Consider the following 23,191-nt stretch of genomic DNA (forward strand, 5'->3'; position numbering starts at 1 on the left):
GAAAATGTATATCCCAAAATTAAAAAAAAAAAAAGTACTAGCAGCAATAAAATTGCACTAGTTTTATCTGGTACATACAAAAACAGTCATTTAAAATCTAATGATTCTGTGGAATTGGTGTCCCTGTTAGCAATGGCAGAGACCAGCCTGGAGCCTAGATCTGGTGCCTCTTCTGTGCTGTGGTTTACCCCAAACCTTTAGGTTGTTTATTCATTCAGATTAGATAGACTGGAGCCATAAAGTTAATTTGCACCTAGCTTTTTGGAGAATAGCCATGATTAACCTCTATTCGTGGTAGGGGTGGCGGGGAACCCTATGATTTACTATGCAGATGAAGAGGGTAGGAACTAAATAAAGGACTTTGTAAGCCAAAGTGGTTGGGCTGCTTTGTCAAATTCCACCCTTTGCTTGGTTCCAACATGGAATTTTTCCTTTAAAGATTTCAATATTCCACCAAAAGTACAGTTAGAGAATACCTAGTGAATTTATTGAATATAATGCTAAGAATCAAAAGACTTTTGTACTAGTTTACCTCTGGCTTTGGTAAGTGTGGCTTTGAGTAATAACTGAGCTGTTTCCCCACATATAAAATAGAAATAAGTAGTCATCATGACACCGTCTTGCTCAGTGCTTTAGTGTCTGCCCTGGTTGCCTTATTTGCTCCTAGGTATTTTGGAATTAACGTTTTCCCTTTGGGATATGTGTTACAGTACATGATATTGCCTATAATGTCTTTTTAGTTTTTCATGGTGTACAAAAACTGGGACAGTTATGCCCAGCTGATCACTGACTCAGGTAATGTTTTAGGTATCGGTTGTATGCATGTGAGGGGCAGGTGTGAATGTAGAAAGAAACATTATTAGGCTAGGTTTAAAATTCTCTAAAGTTGAACATAATAAGGAGCTGAACTTGATACACCTCTTTCTTGTTCAATTAAACACATTTCAGACTTGTTTTTGTGAAATAGAAGGCAACACTCTAAATCAAGTTTGTAACTATGATTTAAGTGTTTACTTGTGCCAAACACAGATGGTTCCCAAGTTAGTTATGATAGTTCAACTTTAGATTTTTCAGCTTTGCAGTGGCACATAAGCAATAAGCCATTCACTGCGGTCCTCAGCTTATTATGGGGCTACATCCCAATAAACCAGCTGCCAACTGAACATCTTATAAGTAGAAAGGGCACTTCTGACTTAGGATATTTTCAACTCATGATGAGTTTATCCAGACATGACCCCCTAAGTAAGGAACATTGATACTGTGCTGAGGAACAACTTTACCAGCATTACCTCATGTAACCACACTGAGATACAGTGACTACAGTTGCTATTTATAGGTGACAATGAGGCCCAGATTGAGGGGCTACTTTAACAGCTCAAAAATGGGGCATTGGACCTAGGTAGCCAAAAATAGAGGATTAGTTGAAACATTTCCAGAAATAATGTTCTTTCATACTCAGTTTCTTTTATCCTCAGTTTCTTATAGTCTGGCATCCACCCACACTACACTGACACACTATTCTTGTAGTGATGTTATTCCCTACAAGTAGCAATTTTTGCCTGGTTATCTAAAGTAGACCTCTTCAGTTTTTAAACTCAAAATGCCTCTCAAAAAAAAAAAAAAAATGACATGGTCATAGTTTCCACTTTGAATGTGTTAAGAGCAGCCAGATGTCTGCCTGTTCTGGTTTGTCTTCTATTACTTAAATATAGGTTGCTTTTGCAAATAACTAATTTCCTGGAGTCTGTAATGGCACAAGCTTGAAGGAAGTTATGTTTATTCTGTTAGAAAGGATTAATCATGACTAGGCAACTATTCTGTGAAGACAAAATCACGGATTCTCCCCCTTAAGAAATCCTTAGGGGAAATAAGCTAAACATAAAAGTAATTTTAATACTAAAGAGTAGTTGTAATAAGCAAAAGTCCTTAGCCTGGGAATGTTAATGCAGACTTTATTATAGGAAGGTGTAATGATATCCCTACCTCATAAAACTTGGGAGGAGTCAGTGAAATTAGGGGAGAGCCTGGTGGGCAGTGAATATTCTGTAAAGGTAAGCTATTTTAAAGAGAAAAAAGGTATTTCTAGCCTCTTCAATTTGTGCCTTCAGCTGTTTAGAATTTCCTGCCCTACCCACGGTACTATGTCAACCCAGTTACAACTAACTCATAAGAAAATTTAACCAGGATTTGGCCGGGTGCAGTGGCTCACACCTGTAATCTCAGCACTTTGGGAGGCTGAGGTTGGCAGCTGACCTGAGGAGTTCAAAACCAGCCTGGGCAACACAGTGAAACCCCATCTCTACTAAAAATACAAAAATTAGCCAGGCATGGTGGCACATGCCTGTAATCCCAGCTACTCGGGAGGCTGAGGTGGAAGAATTGCTTGAACCTGGGAGGCAGAAGTGCAGTGAGCAGAGATTGCACCACTGCACTCTAGCCTGGGCAACAGCGAGACACCGTCTCAAAAAAAAAAAAAAAAAAAAGGAAACGGAATTTGATGAAATTAGAGCAATTTAAGAATGAAGTGGGCTGGGCGCGGTGGCTCACACCTGTAATCCCAGCACTTGAGGAGGCCGAGGTGGGCAGATCACGAGGTCAGGAGTTCGAGACCAGCCTGACCAACATGGTGAAACCCCATCTCTACTAAAAATACAAAAACTAGCCAGATGTGGTGGCACGCACCTGTAATCCCAGCTACTCAGGAGGCTGAGGCAGGAGAATCGCTTGAACCTGGGAGGCAGAGGTTGCAGTGAGCCAAGATTTCACTATTGCACTCCAGCCTGGGCAACAGAGGGAGGCTCAAAAAACAAAACAAAACAGAACAAAACAAAGAATGAAGTGAACCTTCTGAGGGATATTCAAAAATCCTTGAAAATTTTAAATGAGTGCCTATTTTATGTACCAGATGCTATGAACCTGGCAATACAAAGATTTGACACAGATGCAGATCCTTCCTCAAAATCTTACAGTCTAGTAAGGAGGAAAAGGTGCAAATATTGATAAAAGGTGGACAGAAAAATGTCACAAGAAAGAACTGCTACTGAAACTGTGGTAGGATAATGAAAGGTTTTCTACAGATGGCATTTAAGCCTGTTCAACTCCTGAAAGTGGAGTGGGATCTACATTCCAATAAAGTGCACAGCATGAACAAAAGAGGAAACGATGAGCTCACAATCAGTAAAGCACTCACCTACTGACCTTTGGCAGGAGTTCCAGATAAAGAGGAGTATCAGATAATTCTAAAGAACTGTAATAATCTAGGTAAGAATCTGGGTAGTGGTAGAAAGATGTTAAAAGACGGAGCCTCTGTAGGGCTTGGCAACAAACAAGACTTGGGATGGGAAATCGGACATGGAAAGTTAATCATTAAAGCCTCAATTTCCCCATTTGAAAAATTGGATACCTACCTCAAAGAGTTAATTACACATGTTAATAAACGTATAGCATTTAGAACCATCCCTGGCATTGTAAGATCTCAACTCTTTGATGTAATCACTAATTCACACAATAAACCTTTTAAACTGCTAGGTGCTCGGGTAATGGACAAAGTAAGCAAACAAGGTCCTTGCCCTCACTGAACTTTTGTGGTCCAGTGGGGGAGACAAATATTAAATAAATGTATACCCAAATATTTTATTAAATAGAATTAAATTCTACCAAATACTATGAAGGATGAGAATAAGGTGCTGAGAAAGAACTAAGGGGGAAAGATGTCTTTTAAACCAGGAAGATAGGTAAAGTCTTTGATAAAATGATACTTAATCTGAGACATATTAGCCAGGGCTCAAAGTCTGAAGTAACAGAAAACTCCAGCTGGCTCAAGGGCAAGGAGTTTATGCATCATTTAACAGAAAAGTCCATGGTAGAGCTAGCTGACTTCAGGCCCAGCTGATCCTTGAGCTCCACCACCACCTCAACTCTGTTGCGAGGGCTCCTCCACAGGCCGGCCCTCCCTGTACCTCTCCATCGGCTCCAGCTGTACCTCTGCATCTCCAGAAGTGTGCTGCTCTTTCCCAGTACTTCCCCAGTCCCAGAATGGGCTTTCATTGACCTGACTTGACCAGTGTGGTCAAAAGTTGTGATGTTGCTTGGTTGAGCCTGGAGCTGGCCTGTAAGTTCTTATGGGCAGTAGTTGGGGGGCAGACAAAAACATCAAGTGTCCACCAATTAAGGATGAGGGAGTGTTAGCACAGTGGGTGGGAAAAAGTATTCCAGGATGAGAGCAGCCTGTGTGAGGCCCGGGGGCAGGAAGAACGGAGGAGTGGAAGAGGGTGGTGTGGCTGGAGCACAAGGGGCAGGAAGGAGAAGCAAGCTGGGGTCAAATCACGTAGGGCCATGTAAGCCAAAATAAGGATCTTGGATTTCATTTTAAGAGCAGTGGGAAGGCACACTTGAAAGATCCAAATATTTGAAGCTTGACAAGCTGGAAGCATCAGTTCTAAGAAACAGAAACTAGGATCATAGGAGGGAGGTGGTAAGGGTTAGGGAAATATGACTTGGACAAACTGAGGGGCCACCACTAAACTGGTGCTCCCTTGCAGATAATCAGAAATGCTTAACAGTCTTTATTGCCCATCGATGTGGTTTGGCTGTGTCCTCACCCAAATGTCACCTGAATTGTAGCCCCCATAATTCCCACATGTCGTGGGAGGGATGCAGTGGGAGGTAACCGAATCACGGGGTCGGGTCTTTCCTATGCTGTTCTCATAATAGTGAATAAGTCTCACGAGATCTGATGGTTTTATAAAGGGGAGTTCCCCTGCACATACCCTCTTGGCTGCCACCATGTAAGACGTGTCTTGCTTCCCCCTTTGCCTTCTGCCATGATTGTGAGGCCTCCCCAGCCATGTGGAACTGTGAGTCCATTAAACCTCTTTCCTTTATAAATTACCCAGTCTTGGGTATGTCTTTATTAGCAGCGTGAGAACAGACTAATACACTCATCTTTAAAAAACCTCTTCACTACATAACCTCTTCTAGCTACTACGCCTTCTCTCGCCTCCCTTCTTTAGCAAAGCTCCTCAAAAGAGCTGTCTAAAGCCACTGTTTTACCTCCTCAGCTGTTTTCTCTTCCATCCACTACAGACTTCTAGTACCAGCACTCCATCAAAATTAATCAATGTTGTCAATAACATCGACTTTGCCAAACCCAACAGTCAATTCTCAGTCCTCTTTTTATTTGAATTCTCAGCAATATTCACAGAATCATCACTCTCCTTGAAATACTTTCTTCCTACTTCACTGGCCTCTTCTCAGTCTCCTTTGCTAGATTACTCTGCCCCTTTCCATCCTCTAAAGTTGGGAGAACTCCAGGATTTGGTCCTTGGTACACTTTGAATATATTCCCTCCCTAAGCAGCTCATCCGGTTCTGTGGATTTATATACACACGGTACACAGTGAAAGGCTGGTATACATTTCAGAGTCAATGGCATACATAAGGCTGACTACAGCTTTACTTTGAAAAACAAAACTAAGTATCTTAACATTTTACATTATATTTAATAAAAATTATACTTACAACTACCCAGTAACTCCTAGAACAAGGACAAACTCAAGTTTTGTTTTGGTGACAGTTTTCTGACAAGATTAATAGAGCACAATGGACAGGTCCCCCATTTGACTTTCAAGGAACAATCATAAAACAGGGTAATCTTTACTGCATCAAATTCCGAAAACTACGCCTTTGAAGTAAGTTGACATAATACTTGTTGTTTCTTCTCAAATTTTTAATGGTTTTCCACAGTATGCTAGGTCCTTATTTTCTCATTGGCTGTAATTTGACAAGTTCTCCAAAAGCACTATCATGAACTTAATTAGATAATACTTTCCAGCTGTATTTAAATCAGAAGGCTCGTAGGCTTGATAAGCAGGTCAACCTGAAGCTACCAGGCAGCTCCGGAGGCTCCCGTGGCCATAGCTAACAGCGCACAGGAGGGCCCCTGGCCCAGGATGAGCCCTCAGAACCTTTTAGAGAGAGTGAAATTCAGGGTCTACTGGGTGTCCAAGCTGCAGAGTGGAGCGTGAGAGGTCAGCTGCCATGTGATAGAAAGAGCTGACATAAGAGAAAAGACCCCCACACAGTGAAAAGCTGGGAGAAAAGAGAAACAAAACTCACAACCTGACAGCAGAGTTCCTGGTTCCAACTGTTGAGACCTGTCTCCACCTCCAATGGTCACAGTATATAGTTACCCAGGCCTGGAAATCTCTCTCTTTTCCTAAGTAGTTTAACTGGTGTTCTTGTTTGCAAACAGCAACTGCATCTTCAGAAAGCACTGAGCAAGTAGAAGGTGTGGGACGGTCCTGAAAGGAGATGATGGGAAGGCAGAGCTGGCTGGCAGCAATGTCTCTCTGGCCAGAAGGTCAGGGGCGGCCTCATCTGAGTAGCAAACACCTTTATATTTTTAAAATCACTTGTCCTACTTCCTGGTACTACTTAAACCATTCTGTTGATTAAGCTGGGTAATTTAATATCAATGAAACACTAAAGAATGAATGACTGGGCTACATGTTAACAAGACTAAGGTTAAACCTTATTGAAACTTCATAAAAAGCATATTATGATGTTAATGTTCATGTTTGTCTTTAAAATGGGTCAACGTTTAAAGGGGGACAGAGGCAGGGCAATGTGAATGGTAAAATCGGTCCAGCTCGGCTTTCATCTCATTCTGTTCAGTTTCTGTATTGGATAGATCCACTGGAATTTCTGCAACAGATACAAACAACAAATATCAATTTAATAAAATTAAAAGCCATTAAGACAAATGACACAATACTGTGGCTATATATTTTACACTTATAAAATAATTGAGGATAGATTCCCACTGATATCATTAAACTGGATAATTCGGGAATCTGAGATTCAGGGATCACAAGTTCTATATCAAAAGATAGAGACAGGCTATTAACTTAAGCTGGCAAATGTCAATTAAAAACAAAATTTTTACTAATATTCAAATGTTAATTTTTTTTTTTTTTTTTTTGAGATGGAGTCTCGCTCTGTTGCCAGGCTGGAGTGCAGTGGCATGATCTCGGCTCACTGCAACCTCTACGTCCCAGATTCAAGCGATTCTCCTGCCTCAGCCTCCTGAGTAGCTGGGACTACAGGTGTGCACCACCACACCTGGCTAATTTTTGTATTTTTAGTAGAGACGAGGTTTCACCATGTTGGTCAGGATGGTCAAATGTTAATTTTTAAATGTCCTCCTCAAATAACACATGAACTTTCTTTACAAAGGTAACATACTCACCAGTTTTCTTTGTTGCTGACATCTCGGATGTTCTGTCCATGTTTAAGGAACCTTTTACTGGGTGGCACTGCTTTAATTGCTATTGGAGTAGCTAGGTTTGAGTTGTATTTTGATAAAAGCTAAAAAAAAAAAAAAGCAAATTCCTTTTTATCGAGCCATATGAATAACATAACCTAAATTTGGAAGAAGTTACAAAATGTTCAATAAAAGCTATGGGGCGGGCATGGTGGCTCACGCCTGTAGTCCCAGCACTTTGGGAGGCCAAGGCAGGTGGATCACTTGAGGTCAGGAGTTTGAGACCAGGCTGGACAACAGGTAAAACCTCGTCTCTACTAAACATACAAAAACTAGCTAGGAGTGGTGGCACACACCTGTAATCCCAGCTCCTCAGGAGGCTGAGGGTCAAGAATTACTTGAACCCCAGAGGCGGAGGTTGCAGTGAGCTGAGATCATGTCACTGCACTCCAGCCTAGGAGACAGAGCGAGACTTGGTCTAAAAAAAAAAAAAAAAAGACATGCTAACGGCAATGAAAAGATGGAGATATTAGAAATTTAACTTGGATGTGAAGGACTGATTTTTAAAGCTTAAAATGTATTCTGACTGAGGTTAGTGAAAACAAGTAGCAATATATCCCTGAGAGGAAATTAAGCCTTAACAAAGATGTTAGGGAAAATACACAAAGGAAAGATGTAAAACGAATGCTCAAAAGGAAGGTCATCAATTATAAAAATTATGAAAGGAGAACATGAAGTATCAGCTATAATTTTTTCATGCATAAAGGGGTGATATAGTAAATATAAGGCTTCCTTCCTTTTACAAAGAAATAAGGAGAGATGAAGCAACCATAGGGAAGTGGAAACTATATAATTTTCATAAAGACAGAAGATGCTCCTTCTTCATGCAATTTATTATATCTTCCAGAAAAGCAGAAAAGACAGAGAAAAAAGGATAACAAGTACTTTATTGATATCCTAGCATGAGTCAGTTCTAATGGCATCTGAGTATTTTCCTAAGTGATTTATCCTTCTCATGGGTCTCCATAAGTCAGGAAGATTTCTAGAATGGCTATTAAGAATTCCACACGTGTAAGTAATAATTGCCAAACACTGTAACTTCTATTAAGGAGGGGGACTGTCAAAGAATCAGACTGGTTATTTAGAATTGGCAGTTGTTATAAGTCATTAGTAGACTAATGGTAACTGCTGTTAAATACTACAGAATCAGATATAGTCAGGCATCACTTAACAATAGGGATACATTCTGAGAAATGCATTAGGTGATTTCATCGCTGTGTGAACATCACAGTACTTACACAAACCTAGATGGTATACCCTACCACACACCTAGGCTAAATGGTATAGCCTATTGCTCCTAGGCTACAAACCTGTACAGCATGTAACTGTCCTGAATAGTGCAGGCACTTGCTACACAGTGATAAGCACTTGTGTATCTAAACACAGAAAATGTACAGTAAAAATACAGTATCATAATCTTATGACTGCTGTGGCATATGCAGTCCATCATTGACCAAAATGTTATACAGCACATGACTATATTCTAATATACATCAATCAGTGTTTCTTAAACTGAGGTCCAAGAAGTCTCAAGTTCAAGAAACACTGGTATGTTATTCATGATACCCTGGCTCTGGGAAATTGTAGGGTAAATGACTTTTCTGACTTTGCCAGCAACACTTCTAATGGAACCATGATCGACATGGAAACCACAGTTGAACAAGTATTAGAAAATAAGGTCCTGACAGCTCAGAATTTAGAGTCTCTCATCACCAAAATTAGCACACTAGCCCAATGATAAATAAGACAGTTTATATGCAGTTTCAGGTCTTTAAATATTTCATATTGAAAAGAATATCAGCAAAAAAAAAAAAAAAAAAAAAAAAAAAAAAAATAGCCTGGAAAAATAACCTGGAGAATATCTTCTGGAATTTTAGTTACTTCTGGAGGTGTAGGTGTTCTGAGCAGATTCTCATAAGAAGAAATCGTAGGTGAAGAGGGATCTGTTAAATTCTCAAAGCATGTGTCTGAATTTAAGACCAACGAAGTACCATCTTCAACTTCCAAATCATTTGATGAACTATTTGTTTTTGATAATGGGTAATTTGTGGATACCTATTGAATAAAAATAGACCATTAGTCTAGATATGGTAATATAACATAATGTAGTAAATAAAAATAGTTAATCATTTGTTACTTCTATTGGGGTCTCTAATAGGCTCCCATATGCCCCATCTTCTCTGACCAAGTTCTAAACAAAATCAAGAACAAATGGCATACAGAGGACAAAATATCATCTTCATTACTCATAAAGGCTGAGTTAAAGCTTAATGTCAGCAAGGTGCGGTGGCTCATGCCTGTAATCCCAGCACTTTGGGAGGCCGAGGTGGGCCGATCATGAGGTCAGGAGTTTGAGACCAGCTTCGCCAACATGGTGAAACCCCGTCTCTACTAAAAATACAAAAAATTAGCCAGGTGTGGTGGCGCCTGCCTGTAATCCCAGCTACTCAGGAGACTGAGGCAGGAGAATTGCTTGAACCCAGAGGCAGAGGTTGCAGTGAGCCAAGATCGCGCCACTGCACTCCAGCCTGGGTGACAGAGACTCCGTCTCAAACAAAACAAAACAAAACAAAAACCAAAAAAACGCTTAATGTCATAACTATATAGAATGAACCAAAGATTTAGATGGATACTCCCACCCCATCTCAGGAAACAGTGAGTGTAGTCAGACGAAAATCACAGCATGAACAAATGTTACCACATGCACTCCCAAAAGGAAGAAAGCAGATCAGAGGTAAGTTTAGTATGCAGATTATTCATGCTAAATCAGCCAGTTGGGTAAGTCGCTTCATCTCTCTCAGGTCAGAGTTAACAGAGAGAGAGGATAGAGTGTCACCTCAGTAGGGTACCTTCCATGTGAACATAAGGAGTAGATTAATTGTAAATGGCAGGTACTAACAGGCAGATAACCTGATACTTCAACTGATAACACAGCCCTGTGTTCATCCACAGCTGCACTGTCCAATATAGTAGCCACAGCCACATGGGGCTCTTTAAATTAAATTTTAAGCTAATTAAAATTAAATAAAATTTAAAGAATTAAATATTAGTTCTGCAGATATACTAGCCACATTTTCAGTGCTCAATAACGTGATTAGAGGCTACCATACTGGACAGTGCAGACTACAAAACATTTCCATCATTATAGAAAATTCTATTGGATACCCTAATACAGTATTGGTTTTCTATAGCATTGGTTAAGTGACCATACTGACTAAAGAGGGATAAGGTTTTGATTTGATGAAATCTGATTAAATTTATTTGTTGGTAAAATTTAGGGAAAAAAAGCACAAAATCACCCATAATTTTATCACCCAGAGATAACTACACTTTGCTGTTTCTATCCACTCTTTTTCCTTAAAATATGTGTATATATATGTGTGTGTGTACATACACACACTACACACACATCATTTTCCATATGATTAATATTTCTTGAAAACATTCTTTTTATATGCTCTCATCTGTTTTTCAAAACATGATAGTATACGTAACACCTGATCTTATGGATATGCCTTGCTGTGTTTTAGTTCTTTGATATCATTCGATATTTATACTGTTTCCCATGTTTTCTGCTTATAAATAATGCTGTTCCTTACTCTATAACTTGTTTAAATCTTTGTCCCAATTTGCCTTAGAAAAAATTCTGAGATATGGTTTAAAGGTATGAAAAATATTTTTTAGAGCAATTGATTTATGCTGCCAAGCTACCCTCCAGAAATGCACTGTAAATACATTCCTAAAAGCTGGATTCATCCATGTCTTCTAAACAGACTCTTTGAGCCTGCAAGCAGTAGTGTATTTGAGTCTTTAGGAGAAAGATTGTGGCTTTCAATTTTATGGAAAGTTACCAAAGCTATGCTGTTCTTTGTAGATGGAATTTTCAAACCAGGAGTACAGAATGTAGGTACCAAAGGAGAGTTGGTATATTCGGCATCTAAAAGACACATAAAATGGTCATTAAAAAACTATAACTATAGTATGCTTAACTGGACAGGAAAAAAATCTCATATTTACATATGTAATTATCATTAGCACTACTAAAGTTCAGCAAGGATGCAAGAGTAATACACAATAACAAATAGTTGTGTTGTAATATATATTAAACATAAAAGCAACAAACTATTACACATATAATTTGAAAAAAGATACTTTTCACAGTAGCAAGAAAGACAAGATACCTACAAATATATCTATTAAAAATGGTGTAAAACCTTTATGAAGAAAATTATCAAACTTCTGACAAAGGAGGAGGAAGAGGGAGAACAGGTCACTTGTCTTCCAAGATGGCAGGACTTACTCCAAAGGTACAGTAGTTAAAAACAGTGTAACATTAACCAGGGATGGAAAAATTAAAGATAAGAACAAGAGAGACCCATGCATATAAAGACAAGAGAGACCCATGCATACATAGACAATTGCTATCTAGAACACATAGTATCATCGAGGCAACCTTAAAAAACAACAAAGAGAAAAGGTAAATATGTTAGAAAAACAATCTAACTGGCAAAATATCTTAAGTCTAAAAATCATCAAGTACTGGAAAAGACGGAGAAACAGGAACTCAATACCACTAGTGAGAAGATAAATCTTAACAGCTACTCTTAGCTGACTATTCAGCATTTTCTAGAATAAGTAAAAATGTGCATGCCCTTTGACCTGGCAATTCTACTCCTAGATATGAGAAACACACATATGCACAAGGGAAAATTTCCTTAAGGCACTGCCTATAATAATAAAAAATAAAAACACTACCTCCTAATCAGCAAATGAATATGGCTCATATATACAGTAGAATACTATTTATCAATTAAAAAGGATGAAGTGCTTTGGGAGGCCAAGGTGGGCAGATCGCTTGAGTCCAGGAGTTTGAGGCCAGCATTGGCAACATGGTGAAACCCCTCTACCAAAAAAATACAAAAATTAGCTGGGCATGGTGGTGTAAGCCTGTAGTCCCTGCTACGTGGGGGCTGAGGTGGGAGGACTGGTTGAGCCCAAGAGGCGGAGGTTGCAATGAGTTGTCTACAGTTGTGACCAGCCTGGGCAACATGGCGAAACCCCATCTATACAAAAAATACAAAAATTAGCTGGACGTCGTGGTGTGTGCCTATAGTCCCGGATACTTGAGAGGATTGCTTGAGCCTGGGAAGTTGAGGCTGCAGTGAGCCAAGATCGTGCCACTACACTCCAGTCTGGGCAACAGAGCGAGACCCTGTCTCAAAGAAAACAAAACAAAAAAATCATAAAACTCTAGGATTTATCTTGCTTTTTCATGAACACCAATGTTTTCATGTTTGCTGGGACAAATATGAAAACACTGTATGAAAATTTTCTTTAAGTTACTGAGCTATTTAAAAGAAACCAAAATTTAAATTGGCAGCTGATGTATTCCGTGCGTGGTTTATATAAGATAATGCACAACTCTAATCAATAGATTAAAAGAAAAAGTACTATGGCTCTACATCAAAAGATTGGTGAATATGTAAGTTTCAAATTAAAATGTTAATAACAAGCTGACAGATATTGAACATAATCAAGAGTATTAAAAAATACCAGAAAATTTTCTTTCTCTTGGACAAAATCATGCTGAATGAAATAGTACTTAATGTAATCCAATGTTAGGAATTAAACAGATGAAGAAAACTATTAGAATGTCTAAGATGATGAAATCAATTTTGTTCAAAGATAGTTTGGGAAAAATGTTCCTGAGAAGTAACTTGATTCTTATACTTACCACTTTTTTCCAACTGCTGGATAATGGGGCTGGGAGTGGCAAAAACATTATCATTGAGCCTGGATTCTGTATCTATGGCCTCCTCACTGGTGTGATTCATGGGGAAATTACAAGGTTAAAAAAGTTAACATTCAATCTCTGGGAAAAAAAATTTAACCTTACTAAATATCAAGTTTGGACAAACATTGAGTTATGCTTTATGGTATAGAAGTCCCACGAAACAAATTCTTTTCTTTTTTCTAATATATATCCATGGTACAAAAAGGTTAAGGACCATTAAGTTCAACTTATTAGTTCAAAAAGGGAACTATGTAACTCCTGGGGCTTCAAAATCCTAAAGTGGAATTTTATAACCAGTGTACACATATAGATTAAAAACTTGCCATTTTTTTAAGACTAAAATGACTGATCCTGTCATATGATTATCATTGTCCTAGCCAATTATACAGATGTCTGTAAAATAGTTATAAAGAGAATATCACTGAATACAAGATAGTTCAGGACTGATTTTCACTTACAAGTTTCCAGTTTTGAATTTAAACATAATGACCCATGCTGTCTTTAACATCTTGTGTAAACATTTTTTTTTTCTTTCTGAGACATGGTCTTGCTCTGCCGCCAGGCTGAAGTGCAGTGGTGCTATCTCGGCTCATTGCAACCTCCACCTCCCAGGTTCAAGTGATTCTCCCACCTAAGCCTCCCGAGTAGCTGGGACTACAGGCGTACACCACTGCGCCTGGCTAATGTTTATATTTTTTTGGTAGAGACAGGGTTTCACCATGTTGGCCAGGCTGGTCTCGAACTCCTGACCTCAGGTGATCCACCCACCTTGACCTCCCAAAGTGCTGGGATTACAGGTGTGGATTACAGGTGTGAGCCACTACGCCTGGTCATTGTGTAAAACATTTTTTAAAAAGTGTGTATACAGTATGGCACATATACAAAAGAATATATATGTTGTACAAAAGTTCTAAATATAAAAGGGCTGGGCATAGTGGCTTATGCCTGTTGCAGGGCCAAAGTGGGAGGATCTCTTCAGGCTATGAGTTGGAGATCAGGCTGTGCAACATAGCAAGACCCCATCTCTACAAAATATAAAAAAAATTAAAATTAGCTGGGAGTTGCGGCACATACCTGTAGCCTCAGCTACGCAGGAGGCTGAGGTGGAAGAACCACTCGAACCCAGTTCATAGCTGCAGTGAGCTATCATCCTGCCACTGCACTCTAGCCTGGGTGTTGGGAATGTTTCATGGAAAGAGTTGATTTGTAAATGTCTAAAACCTTTTACCCAGTCATTTTACCTCTAAGAAAACTCAACAAACATTTGGGCACAGTAGTATTTATCACAGCTTATTTATAATAGGGGGAAATTGGAAAGAACCAAAATATGACAGTGAGACCCTGTCTCTAAAAATAAAAAGAAAGAAAGAATACTACTAGTACCTGTGTAGTCCTCTATGGAAGCTTCCCAACTTGGTACCCATCTCTGCCCTACAGAGGGAAATTTCTGTCTAGATTTGCTTGGTACTTTAACTACTTGTGTACTCTTAATATAATTTTTGTGCTTTTGAACTTTTGAACTATAAATGAAATAATAGTGTTATATATATAACACTATATGCACACTTTGTTTTCCTTGAATTTGTTCATTTAAGTAAAATTTCATAAAGGCTTTTATATACACTGACAATTTTCCCTAAGAAAGATTCACCAGTGGCCACCAGCATTATAAAAGCATTTTCTTATGTCTTATCAACACTGAATATAACCTGTCTTTTTTGGTATTCTCTCTCTTAACATTAATAAGCCTAGTTAAAACTTGGAAATAAAAACATCTGGATATGTTTTAGCCAAATATGCATCTGGATAGTTGAAAAATGACATCTCATTTTTTTATTTGAATTTCCTTGATTACCTGCAAGGCTAAAAGTGTTCATATGCTTATTGGTCAATTGTATTTCTTCTGGGGTTTTTTGTTTTGAGATGGAGTCTCATTGTGTCACCTAAGCTGGAGTGCAGTGGCACGATCTCAGCTCACTGCAACCTCCATCTCCTGGGTTCAAACAATTCTTCTCTATGAGCCTAACGAGTAGCTGGGACTACAGGCGCCTGTCACCACGCCCGGCTTATTTGTGTATTTTTAGTAGAGCCAGGATTTCACCATGTTGGCTAGGCTGGTCTTGAACTCCTGACCTCAAGTGATCCACCCACCTTGGCCTCCCAAAGTGTTGGGATTACAGGCGTGAGCCACCGCGCCCGGCCTCTTCTTTTGTTAATTCATGTCTTTGCTTGTTTTAAAAATTGGGATGTCTGTCTTTCACTAATTACTGCATATGGGTTTTTAAAACATGTTATGTATCTATATAACATATATATGCACATATATTTATCATGTTATAACACTTTTCCTGCTTTGTCGTTGGTCAAATATTTTAAATTTTGTATGTGGTTTAAATTTTGTATGTGATTAAATCTATCCATATTCTTTAGTATGATTTCTAGCTTTGATATTATGCCATAATTTATCTACTTTCTACTGTTAGTTATTTTGGTTCTTTCCAATTCTCCCCATTTAAAATAAGGCTGTAATAAACACTACTGTGCCAAAATGTTTGTTAAGTTTTCGTAGAGGTAAAATAGTCATTTACCTAGGTAAAAGGTTTTAAACAGTTAAGAATCAACTCTTTCCATGACACATTCCTGACAATGATATATGAACACACGTTTCATTGTACTCTTCTAACAGTTAAAACAAATAGGCTTTGTACTATTTTGATAGACAAAACTGTTTTTAAAATATTTATTAGTCATATCTATTCCTGTCCATTGCCTAGGCTGCTTTTGGTGTTAGTGGTTTCTTGTTAGTATGTGTGTAATAGCCCTCAATGCAATTATTTTCTTGGTTTATTTTTTGCCCTTTATATGCTTCATGTTCCAGTCTATTTATTTTATTTTTATTTTTTTAGAGGCGGGATCTAGCTATGTTGCGCAGGCTGGTTTCAAACTCCTGGGTTCATGTGATTCTCCCAGCTCAGCCTCCCAAGCAGGTGGAACTAAGGCATGAATCACCATGCCTGACTCATGTTCCCTTCCATATTTCTGAATAGAATAAACAAATATCGTTAAGATGTCTAATCATGTCAATTAATTTACAAGTTTCTTGCAATTACAAACATATTGGTAATTGCAGTATACTCTTTCACTGTTTAAACAGATAACTTATCTATTTTTTTTATTTTTTAAATAATTTATCTAAATATTTAACTTTTTGATCTATCTATATTTTATGTTGACTTGAGGCAGAGATGACTTGATTTTTTTTCCAGTTAACTAATTGTTCCAGTATAATTTACTGAATCATCTTTACTTCAAAAATACCTTCAGGATCACTTGAGGCCAGGACTTAGAGACTAGCCTGGGCAACACAGTGAGACCCTGTCTTTACAGAAAGTTAAAAAAAAAAAAAAAATAGGCAGGCATGGTGGTCCACACCTGTAGTCCCACCTACTCCTTGGGAAGCTGAGGCAGGAGGACTGCTTGAGTCTAGGAAGTCGAAGCTGCAGTGAGCTATGATGATGCCTCTGCACTCCAGCCTGGGTGACAGACTAAGAACCTGTCTCTAAAAATAAATAAATAAATACATAAAGAAAGAAATAGTTGCCCTGTGTAACTATATAAAATATATATCTTCTATCAGCCTCTTACTTGAATTTTATTATTTCTATACGTTTTTCATGTGATTTTCTTGAGTTGCCTAGGTACAAAATGGCCTAGAAGTGCAACACAGAAATATTTCTTATTTCCTATCTCATTACACTGGCCAGAGCATCAAGAATGATGTTAGGCTGGGCGTGGTAGCTCACACCTGTAATCCCAGCACTCTGGGAGGCTGAGGCAGGTGGATTACTTGAGCCCAGGAGTTCAAGAGCAGTGTGGGCAACGTGGCAAAACCCCATCTCTACTAAAAATAGAAAAATTAGCCAGGTGTGGTGGCTCATGCCTGCAGTCCCAGCTACTCAGGTGGCTGAGGCTCCACAATCACTTAAACTGGAGGCGGAGGTTGCAGTGAGCTGAGATTGCCCCAGTGCACTCCAGCCTGGGAACAGAGCAAGACCTTGTCTCAAAACAGTAACAAGACATAACATAACATTAGAAAGGATTCATCCAGAACACCATCTATGCTCAGAGCTTTTTGGAGCTCGTTATCTAATAACTTTTTTTTTTTTGGAGAGTTTTGCTCTTGTTGTCTAGGCTGGAGTGCAGTGGCGTGATCTCAGCTTACTGCAACCTCTGCCTCCTGGGTTCAAGCAATTCTCCTGCTTCAGCCTTCCAAGTAGCTGGGATTATAGGCGTCCTCCACCAAACCCAGCTAATTTTTTATATTTTTAGTAGAGAGGGTTTCATCCTGTTGGCCAGGCTGGTCTTGAACTCCTAACGTCAAGCGATCCACTGTGCCTGGCCTGTTATCTGATAACTTTTCAGTTTTCTTCTCTGATTACTGGTCTACCCAGGTTTTCTACTTCAAGTCAATTTTTATCATTTTGTATTATTTTCCAAAACTTTAATTTATCTGAAATTTTCAAATTTCCCAATACTATACCCTACCATATTTTCTGACAGCTTAGAAAAATAAAAACATAGGCCAGGCACAGTGGCTCACGCCTGTAAACCCAGCACTTTGGGAGGCCGAGGCAGGTGGATGACTTGAGGCCAGGAGTTCAAGACCAGCCTGGCCAACATGGTGAAACCCTGTCTCTACTAAAAATACAAAAATTAGCCAAATGTAGTGGTGTGCGCCTGCAATTCCAGCTACTTAGGTGGCTGAGGCACGAGAATCACTTGAACCCAGTGGTGGAGGTTGCAGTGAGCTGAGATCGAGCCATTGCACTCCAGCCTGGGGGACAGAACAAGACCATCTGAAAAACAAAACAAAACAAACAAACAAAACACACAATATAGTGCTTAGTTCTTAATGCTCTTATTTGTATTTATGTTTAGATAAGGACCAGTTCTTAGGTTTATCAATTCTACTCTTTTAAAAATCTTTTGGATTAAAATTTTATATTTAGTGTTTTTATCCCCAGAGTTGTGGGGGTTTTTTCTTTGACATGAATGTTTATTTTCCTTCTTTAATAGTAACAGTTTTTAATGATAAGTATTTATCTATAGACATTGCTTGGCTACTTTGATAAGTGGTATTTTCATTGTAACTCTTACGGTTTTAATCACCATTTCCATGCTAATGACTCCCAAATCTAGTTTAGCACTGAATTCTTCACTGAGCTTTAAACTGCTATTAGAATGCCTAAGCATGAAGAGGCACTAACAATGTCAAAATCAACATGTAAACACATCACCTATCCTCCCATACTCCAGGTATTCTTTTCTTGTTCTAACATCATCCCAAGCAACAAAACAGAAACTTGGGGTTTATCCTAGATCATCCTCTTTTCCCATGTCTCCATAGCAAATCAATCACAAGTTCTTACTAATTTTACCCCTTTAATTTTATTCCCTCTTTTCTATCCCTACAAATATCTTTTTTTCAGGCCCTTATCACTTCTATAGTCTCTCACCTGAAGAAACTGACAGCTCACACTTTATTGATAGTATTGGTGATTCGAGAAGATCTGTAATACAAAGTATCTGAAAACCTTACCACTAAAGAACTTATTGGCCGGGCGCGGTGGCTAACGCCTGTAATCCCAGCACTTTGGGAGGCCCAGGCGGGCAGATCATGAGGTCAGGAGATCAAGACCATCCTGGCTAACATGGTGAAACCCCGTCTCTACTAAAAATACAAAAAAATTAGCCAGGCATGGTGGCTGGCGCCTGTATTCCCAGCTACTCGGGAGGCTGAGGCAGGAGAATGGCGTGAACCCAGAAGGCAGAGTTTGCAGTGAGCTGAGATCGCGCCACTGCACTCCAGCCTCGGTGACAGAGCAAGCCTCCATCTCAAAAAAAAAAAAAAAAAAAAAAAAAAGAACTTATTGATGTAACCAAACACCATCTGTTCCCCTAAAACCTATTGAAATAAAATAAATAAGTAAATATCTGAAAACTTTTTAAAGCAAAAATGTTGTCTGAAACATTATATTTCTTCTGGAAAAAAAATCAATAAATACAAAAGGTTTAGAAAGCTAGATAAAATATGCCTTTTAACAGAGCTGCTTACCTTTTATTATTCCTCACATTTTTAAGTCCCATTGTGTAATCTTCATTTAAACACATAGTATATTCAGAGATACCAAAGTGTTCTAATTTAGGAGTTACACACTCAAAATCATCCATTTTTAGTGCACATTTTGGAGTTTTTAGTACTTTTACTAGTGATTGTTTGGTAGGTGGGGTTACAATTACGGGCTCTTCCTTATAGTTGTTCACTGCCTGTGGAGGGTTTGGTAGAACTTGGGATACGATGTACCGCTCAAGTCCAAAATCTGAAAGTTGTGGACTACGTGGAGACTTCTCAGAAATACAACTGCTTGCAACAGGAGGATCAGACAGATCATCTTTCACATCAGTCTTCTGAAAATTTTCACAATTAGACAACTCTGGGTCAGAGTTAATGGCTTCTTGCTGGTGTACTAGGAGGAAAAATCAGAATATTCTGGTCAAACTCAAAATGGAAAATTTCACGTTTACGAAAACAACAGAAAACAGCTTATCTGAAATTTCCCGAATCAGCAAAAGTTCCGATTGTCTAAACATTTTATTTATTTAGTATTTATTGAGACAGGGTCTCGCTCTGCCACCCAGGCTGGAGTACAGAGGTGTGATCACAGCTCACCGCAGCCTCGACCTCCTGGGCTCAAGTGATCGTCCCATCTCAGACCCTGGGGTAGCTGGGACTACAGGTGTGCCACCATGCTCAGCTAATTTTTAAATTTTTTTTTTGTAGAGATGGGGTCTCATCATGTTGCCCAGGCTGGTGTCAAACTCCTGGGCTCAAATGATCCTCCTGCCTTGGCCCCCCAAGTGATGGGATTTCAGGCATGAGCCACCACACTCAGCTGAAATGTTATTTCAATTGTCCCTTTAATAAAGTTCTGACATGTATCTCTTGTGCACCCATATCCCATTGTGATTATACATTAGAGAAGGAAAGCAAGTTAAAGTGTTACAAGATGAAAAATTAATATTCACAAATAAAAGTCCAATTTTCTTACATCCTTCATGTGATTTACTAGTTTTTCGTAATATTTTTTCTTTCTTTTTTTTTTCTTTCTCAGACTTCAGTGAGCATCAGAATATATTTTCTGTAGCTTTGACTACTGCCCCAGGCTGGAGTGCAGTGGCACAATCACAGATAAGTAGCCAACAATGGGGGAAGGCCCCAGGTTGGGGAGAACAATGAACAACTGTTCTGAGAAAAGGCTAATCACAAACAACCTGCAGGCACAACAACTTTGTTTCTTTTTTTTTTTAATTTTTATTTTTTGAGTCAGGGTCTCACTTTGTCCCCCAGGCTGGAGTGCAGTGGCAATCTCGGCTCACTGCCGCCTCAACCTCCAAAGCTGGGACTATAGGCAAGCACCACCATGCCCAGCTAATTTTTTGTATTTTTGGTAGAGACAGGGTTTCACCATGTTGCCTAGACAGGTCTAGAACTCCTGAGCTCAAGTGATCTGCCCACCTCGGCCTCCCAACGTGCTGGGATTACCCATGTGAGCCACCATGCCTGGTCACAACAACCTTGTTCTGTACCTAGCCCGCCTCCAGCATGACCCTATAAAACTTCCCTTCAGCCTCTGCCTCTTTGCAGACAGCCCCTTCTCTGCTGTACTGCCCATTGCAACCTTGCAATGTATTTTCATACTTTCGCTAATAAATCTGCCTTTCTCTACTGTCTCGGTAAATTCCGTTACCACCTGAGACACTAGCCCCAGCTAGTCACACCCACAACACTGGGCTCAGGTGATTCTCCTACCTCAGCCTCCCAGGCAGCTGGTACTACAGACATGTGCCACCATGCTGATAATTTTTTGTACTTTTTGTAGAGATAGGGTTTCGCCATGTTGCCCAGGCTGGTCTTGAACTCCTGGGCTCAAGTGATCTGCCTGCCTCAGCCTCCCAAAGTGTTGGGATTACAGGCGTGAGCCACTGCACCTGGCCTGAAACTATATTTTAAAATTTCATGACAGTATGGAATCAACTGTGTTCCAGATTTAACACAGAGTATGATATTATTTTAGATTCGTAACTTCCAGATGCCTCAGCTAAATAGCAAAGACTGCTATATAAAGATAAGTTTGTATCCTTAGTCTGGAACACCTATATAAAACACCTAGTTGAGAAAAATAATAGGTGAGCATTTCAAAGATATACAGTTTCTCAACCATTAATAGGTTATATACTTTTTTTTTTTTTTGAGATGGAGTCTTGCTCTGTCACCCAGGCTAGAGTGTGGTGGTGCAATCTCAGCTCACGGCAACCTCCGCCTCCTGGGTTCAAACAATTCTCCTGTATGAGCCTAACGAGTAGCTGGGATCACAGGCACACGCCACCACACCCAGCTAATTTTCGTATTTTTAGTAGAGACAGGGTCTCACCATGTTGGCTAGGCTGGTCTCGAACTCCTGACCTCAGGTGATCTGCCCGCCTTGGCCTCCCAAAGTGCTGGGATTACAGGCATGAGCCACCGTGCCTGGCCGGTTATATACTTTCTTGTTTGTTTGTTTTGTTTTAAAAGCCTTGAGTTTAAATCTCTAAAGTTTTATATTTTGATTTCATAGTTTTTGTTCCTTTGAAGAGCTTCTGAGTCACTGAGTTGTTTTGGCATTATGCTTTCTGTTACTTTTGAGAACAGAAAGTTCTTGCTACAAGAGTTGCCAAAAACCTACTGATGTATTTATCACAGGGCTGTCATTTCAGAGATTAATAAATCATCATTATCACTACTCCATAGGAAGATATTATTATCCCCATCTTATAAGTGAGGAAAAAGCAACTTAGAGAAATTACCCAAGGTCACGCATGTAATAACTGGTGGAGCCCGTATTTGAATCTGTGGCTCTTTCACACCAAAGTCAACTGAATTCTATGATTCCACGTGGGGGGTGGTGGTGGTGGTATGGGTTGTTTGTATGTAGGTATGTATGTATGTATTTTATTTATTGAGACAGGGTCTTGCTCTGTCATGCAGGTTGGAATGCAGTGGCGTGATAGTAGCTCACTGCGGCCTTGAACTCGTGGGCTTAAGGGATCCCTTCTGCCTCAGCCTCCTGAATAGCTGGGACTCCAAGTGTGCACCACCATGCCCAGCTAATTTTGTAAAAGAATTTTTTGTAGAGACAGAGTCTCATTATGTAGCCCTGGCCTCAAGTGATCCTCCTACCTCAATCTCCCACACTGCTGGGATAACAGGCATGAGCCACTGTGCCCATCTCACATGGACTGTTTAACTTACCTGCCACACACATCTTCAATACATACTTGTTCAATTTAATAATAGAAATGAAGACACTGGGCCAGGCGCTGTGGCTCACGCCTGTAATCCCAGCACTTTGGGAGGCCGAGACAGGCAGATCACGAGGTCAGGAGATCGAGACCATTCTAGGTAACACAGTGAAACCCCGTCTCTAATAAAAATACAAAAAAATTAGCTGGGTGTGGTGGCGGGCCCCTGTAGTCCCAACTACTCAGGAGGCTGAGGCAGAATGGCTTGAACCCGGGAGGTGGAGCTTGCAGTGAGCCGAGATCGCGCCACTGCACGACTGAGCGAGACTCCATCTCAAAAAAAAAAAAAAGAAATGAAGACACTGAAGTTAGTCATTCAGAGGTATGGGCATAACAATAACAGTTAATAATTAATCTTGGGTGACTGACATGCTAGGAACTGCTGTAAGCAACTTTATCTTATTTAATCCTTATACAATCTCATGAGATAGATATACTAAACATTCCCACTTTACAAATGAGAAACTGAGGCACAAGGTTAAGTAACTTGACAAAGATAATAATACAGCTATTAAGTGGTGGAATACAGATTTGAACTCAGGCATTTTGGCTCCAAATTCTAAACCACTATGATAGACAGCCCTTCATTAAAATTTTAGAATCAAAAAAGGACTTCGTCAAATTTTATAGCCAATATCTCTTTCTATAGAAGAGAACACTGTGAACAAGAAAAGT

General features: G+C 39.5%; 1 protein-coding gene across 2 annotated transcripts in view; it reads right to left on the reverse strand.

Moving 5' to 3' along the window:
- Positions 1-4,874: 4,874 nt before the first annotated feature.
- Positions 4,875-23,191, reverse strand: part of SKA3 (spindle and kinetochore associated complex subunit 3) — a 34,501-nt gene continuing 16,184 nt past the window's right edge. The window contains exons 4-9 of one of the 2 annotated variants that reach the window (XM_003833027.6): positions 19,233-19,644; positions 13,058-13,143; positions 11,175-11,260; positions 9,175-9,378; positions 7,249-7,367; positions 4,875-6,704 (exon numbers count right to left, since the gene is read on the reverse strand). In XM_003833027.6, the coding sequence (XP_003833075.2) occupies position 6,704; positions 7,249-7,367; positions 9,175-9,378; positions 11,175-11,260; positions 13,058-13,143; positions 19,233-19,644 (908 nt within the window). In that variant the 3' untranslated portion in view covers positions 4,875-6,703. The remainder of the gene's footprint in view (positions 6,705-7,248; positions 7,368-9,174; positions 9,379-11,174; positions 11,261-13,057; positions 13,144-19,232; positions 19,645-23,191) is intronic. The other variant, XM_055097156.2, reaches the window with a different exon arrangement.

Source organism: Pan paniscus, chromosome 14, assembly GCF_029289425.2.
Source record: "Pan paniscus chromosome 14, NHGRI_mPanPan1-v2.0_pri, whole genome shotgun sequence".
Taxonomy (NCBI): Eukaryota; Metazoa; Chordata; class Mammalia; order Primates; family Hominidae; genus Pan; species Pan paniscus.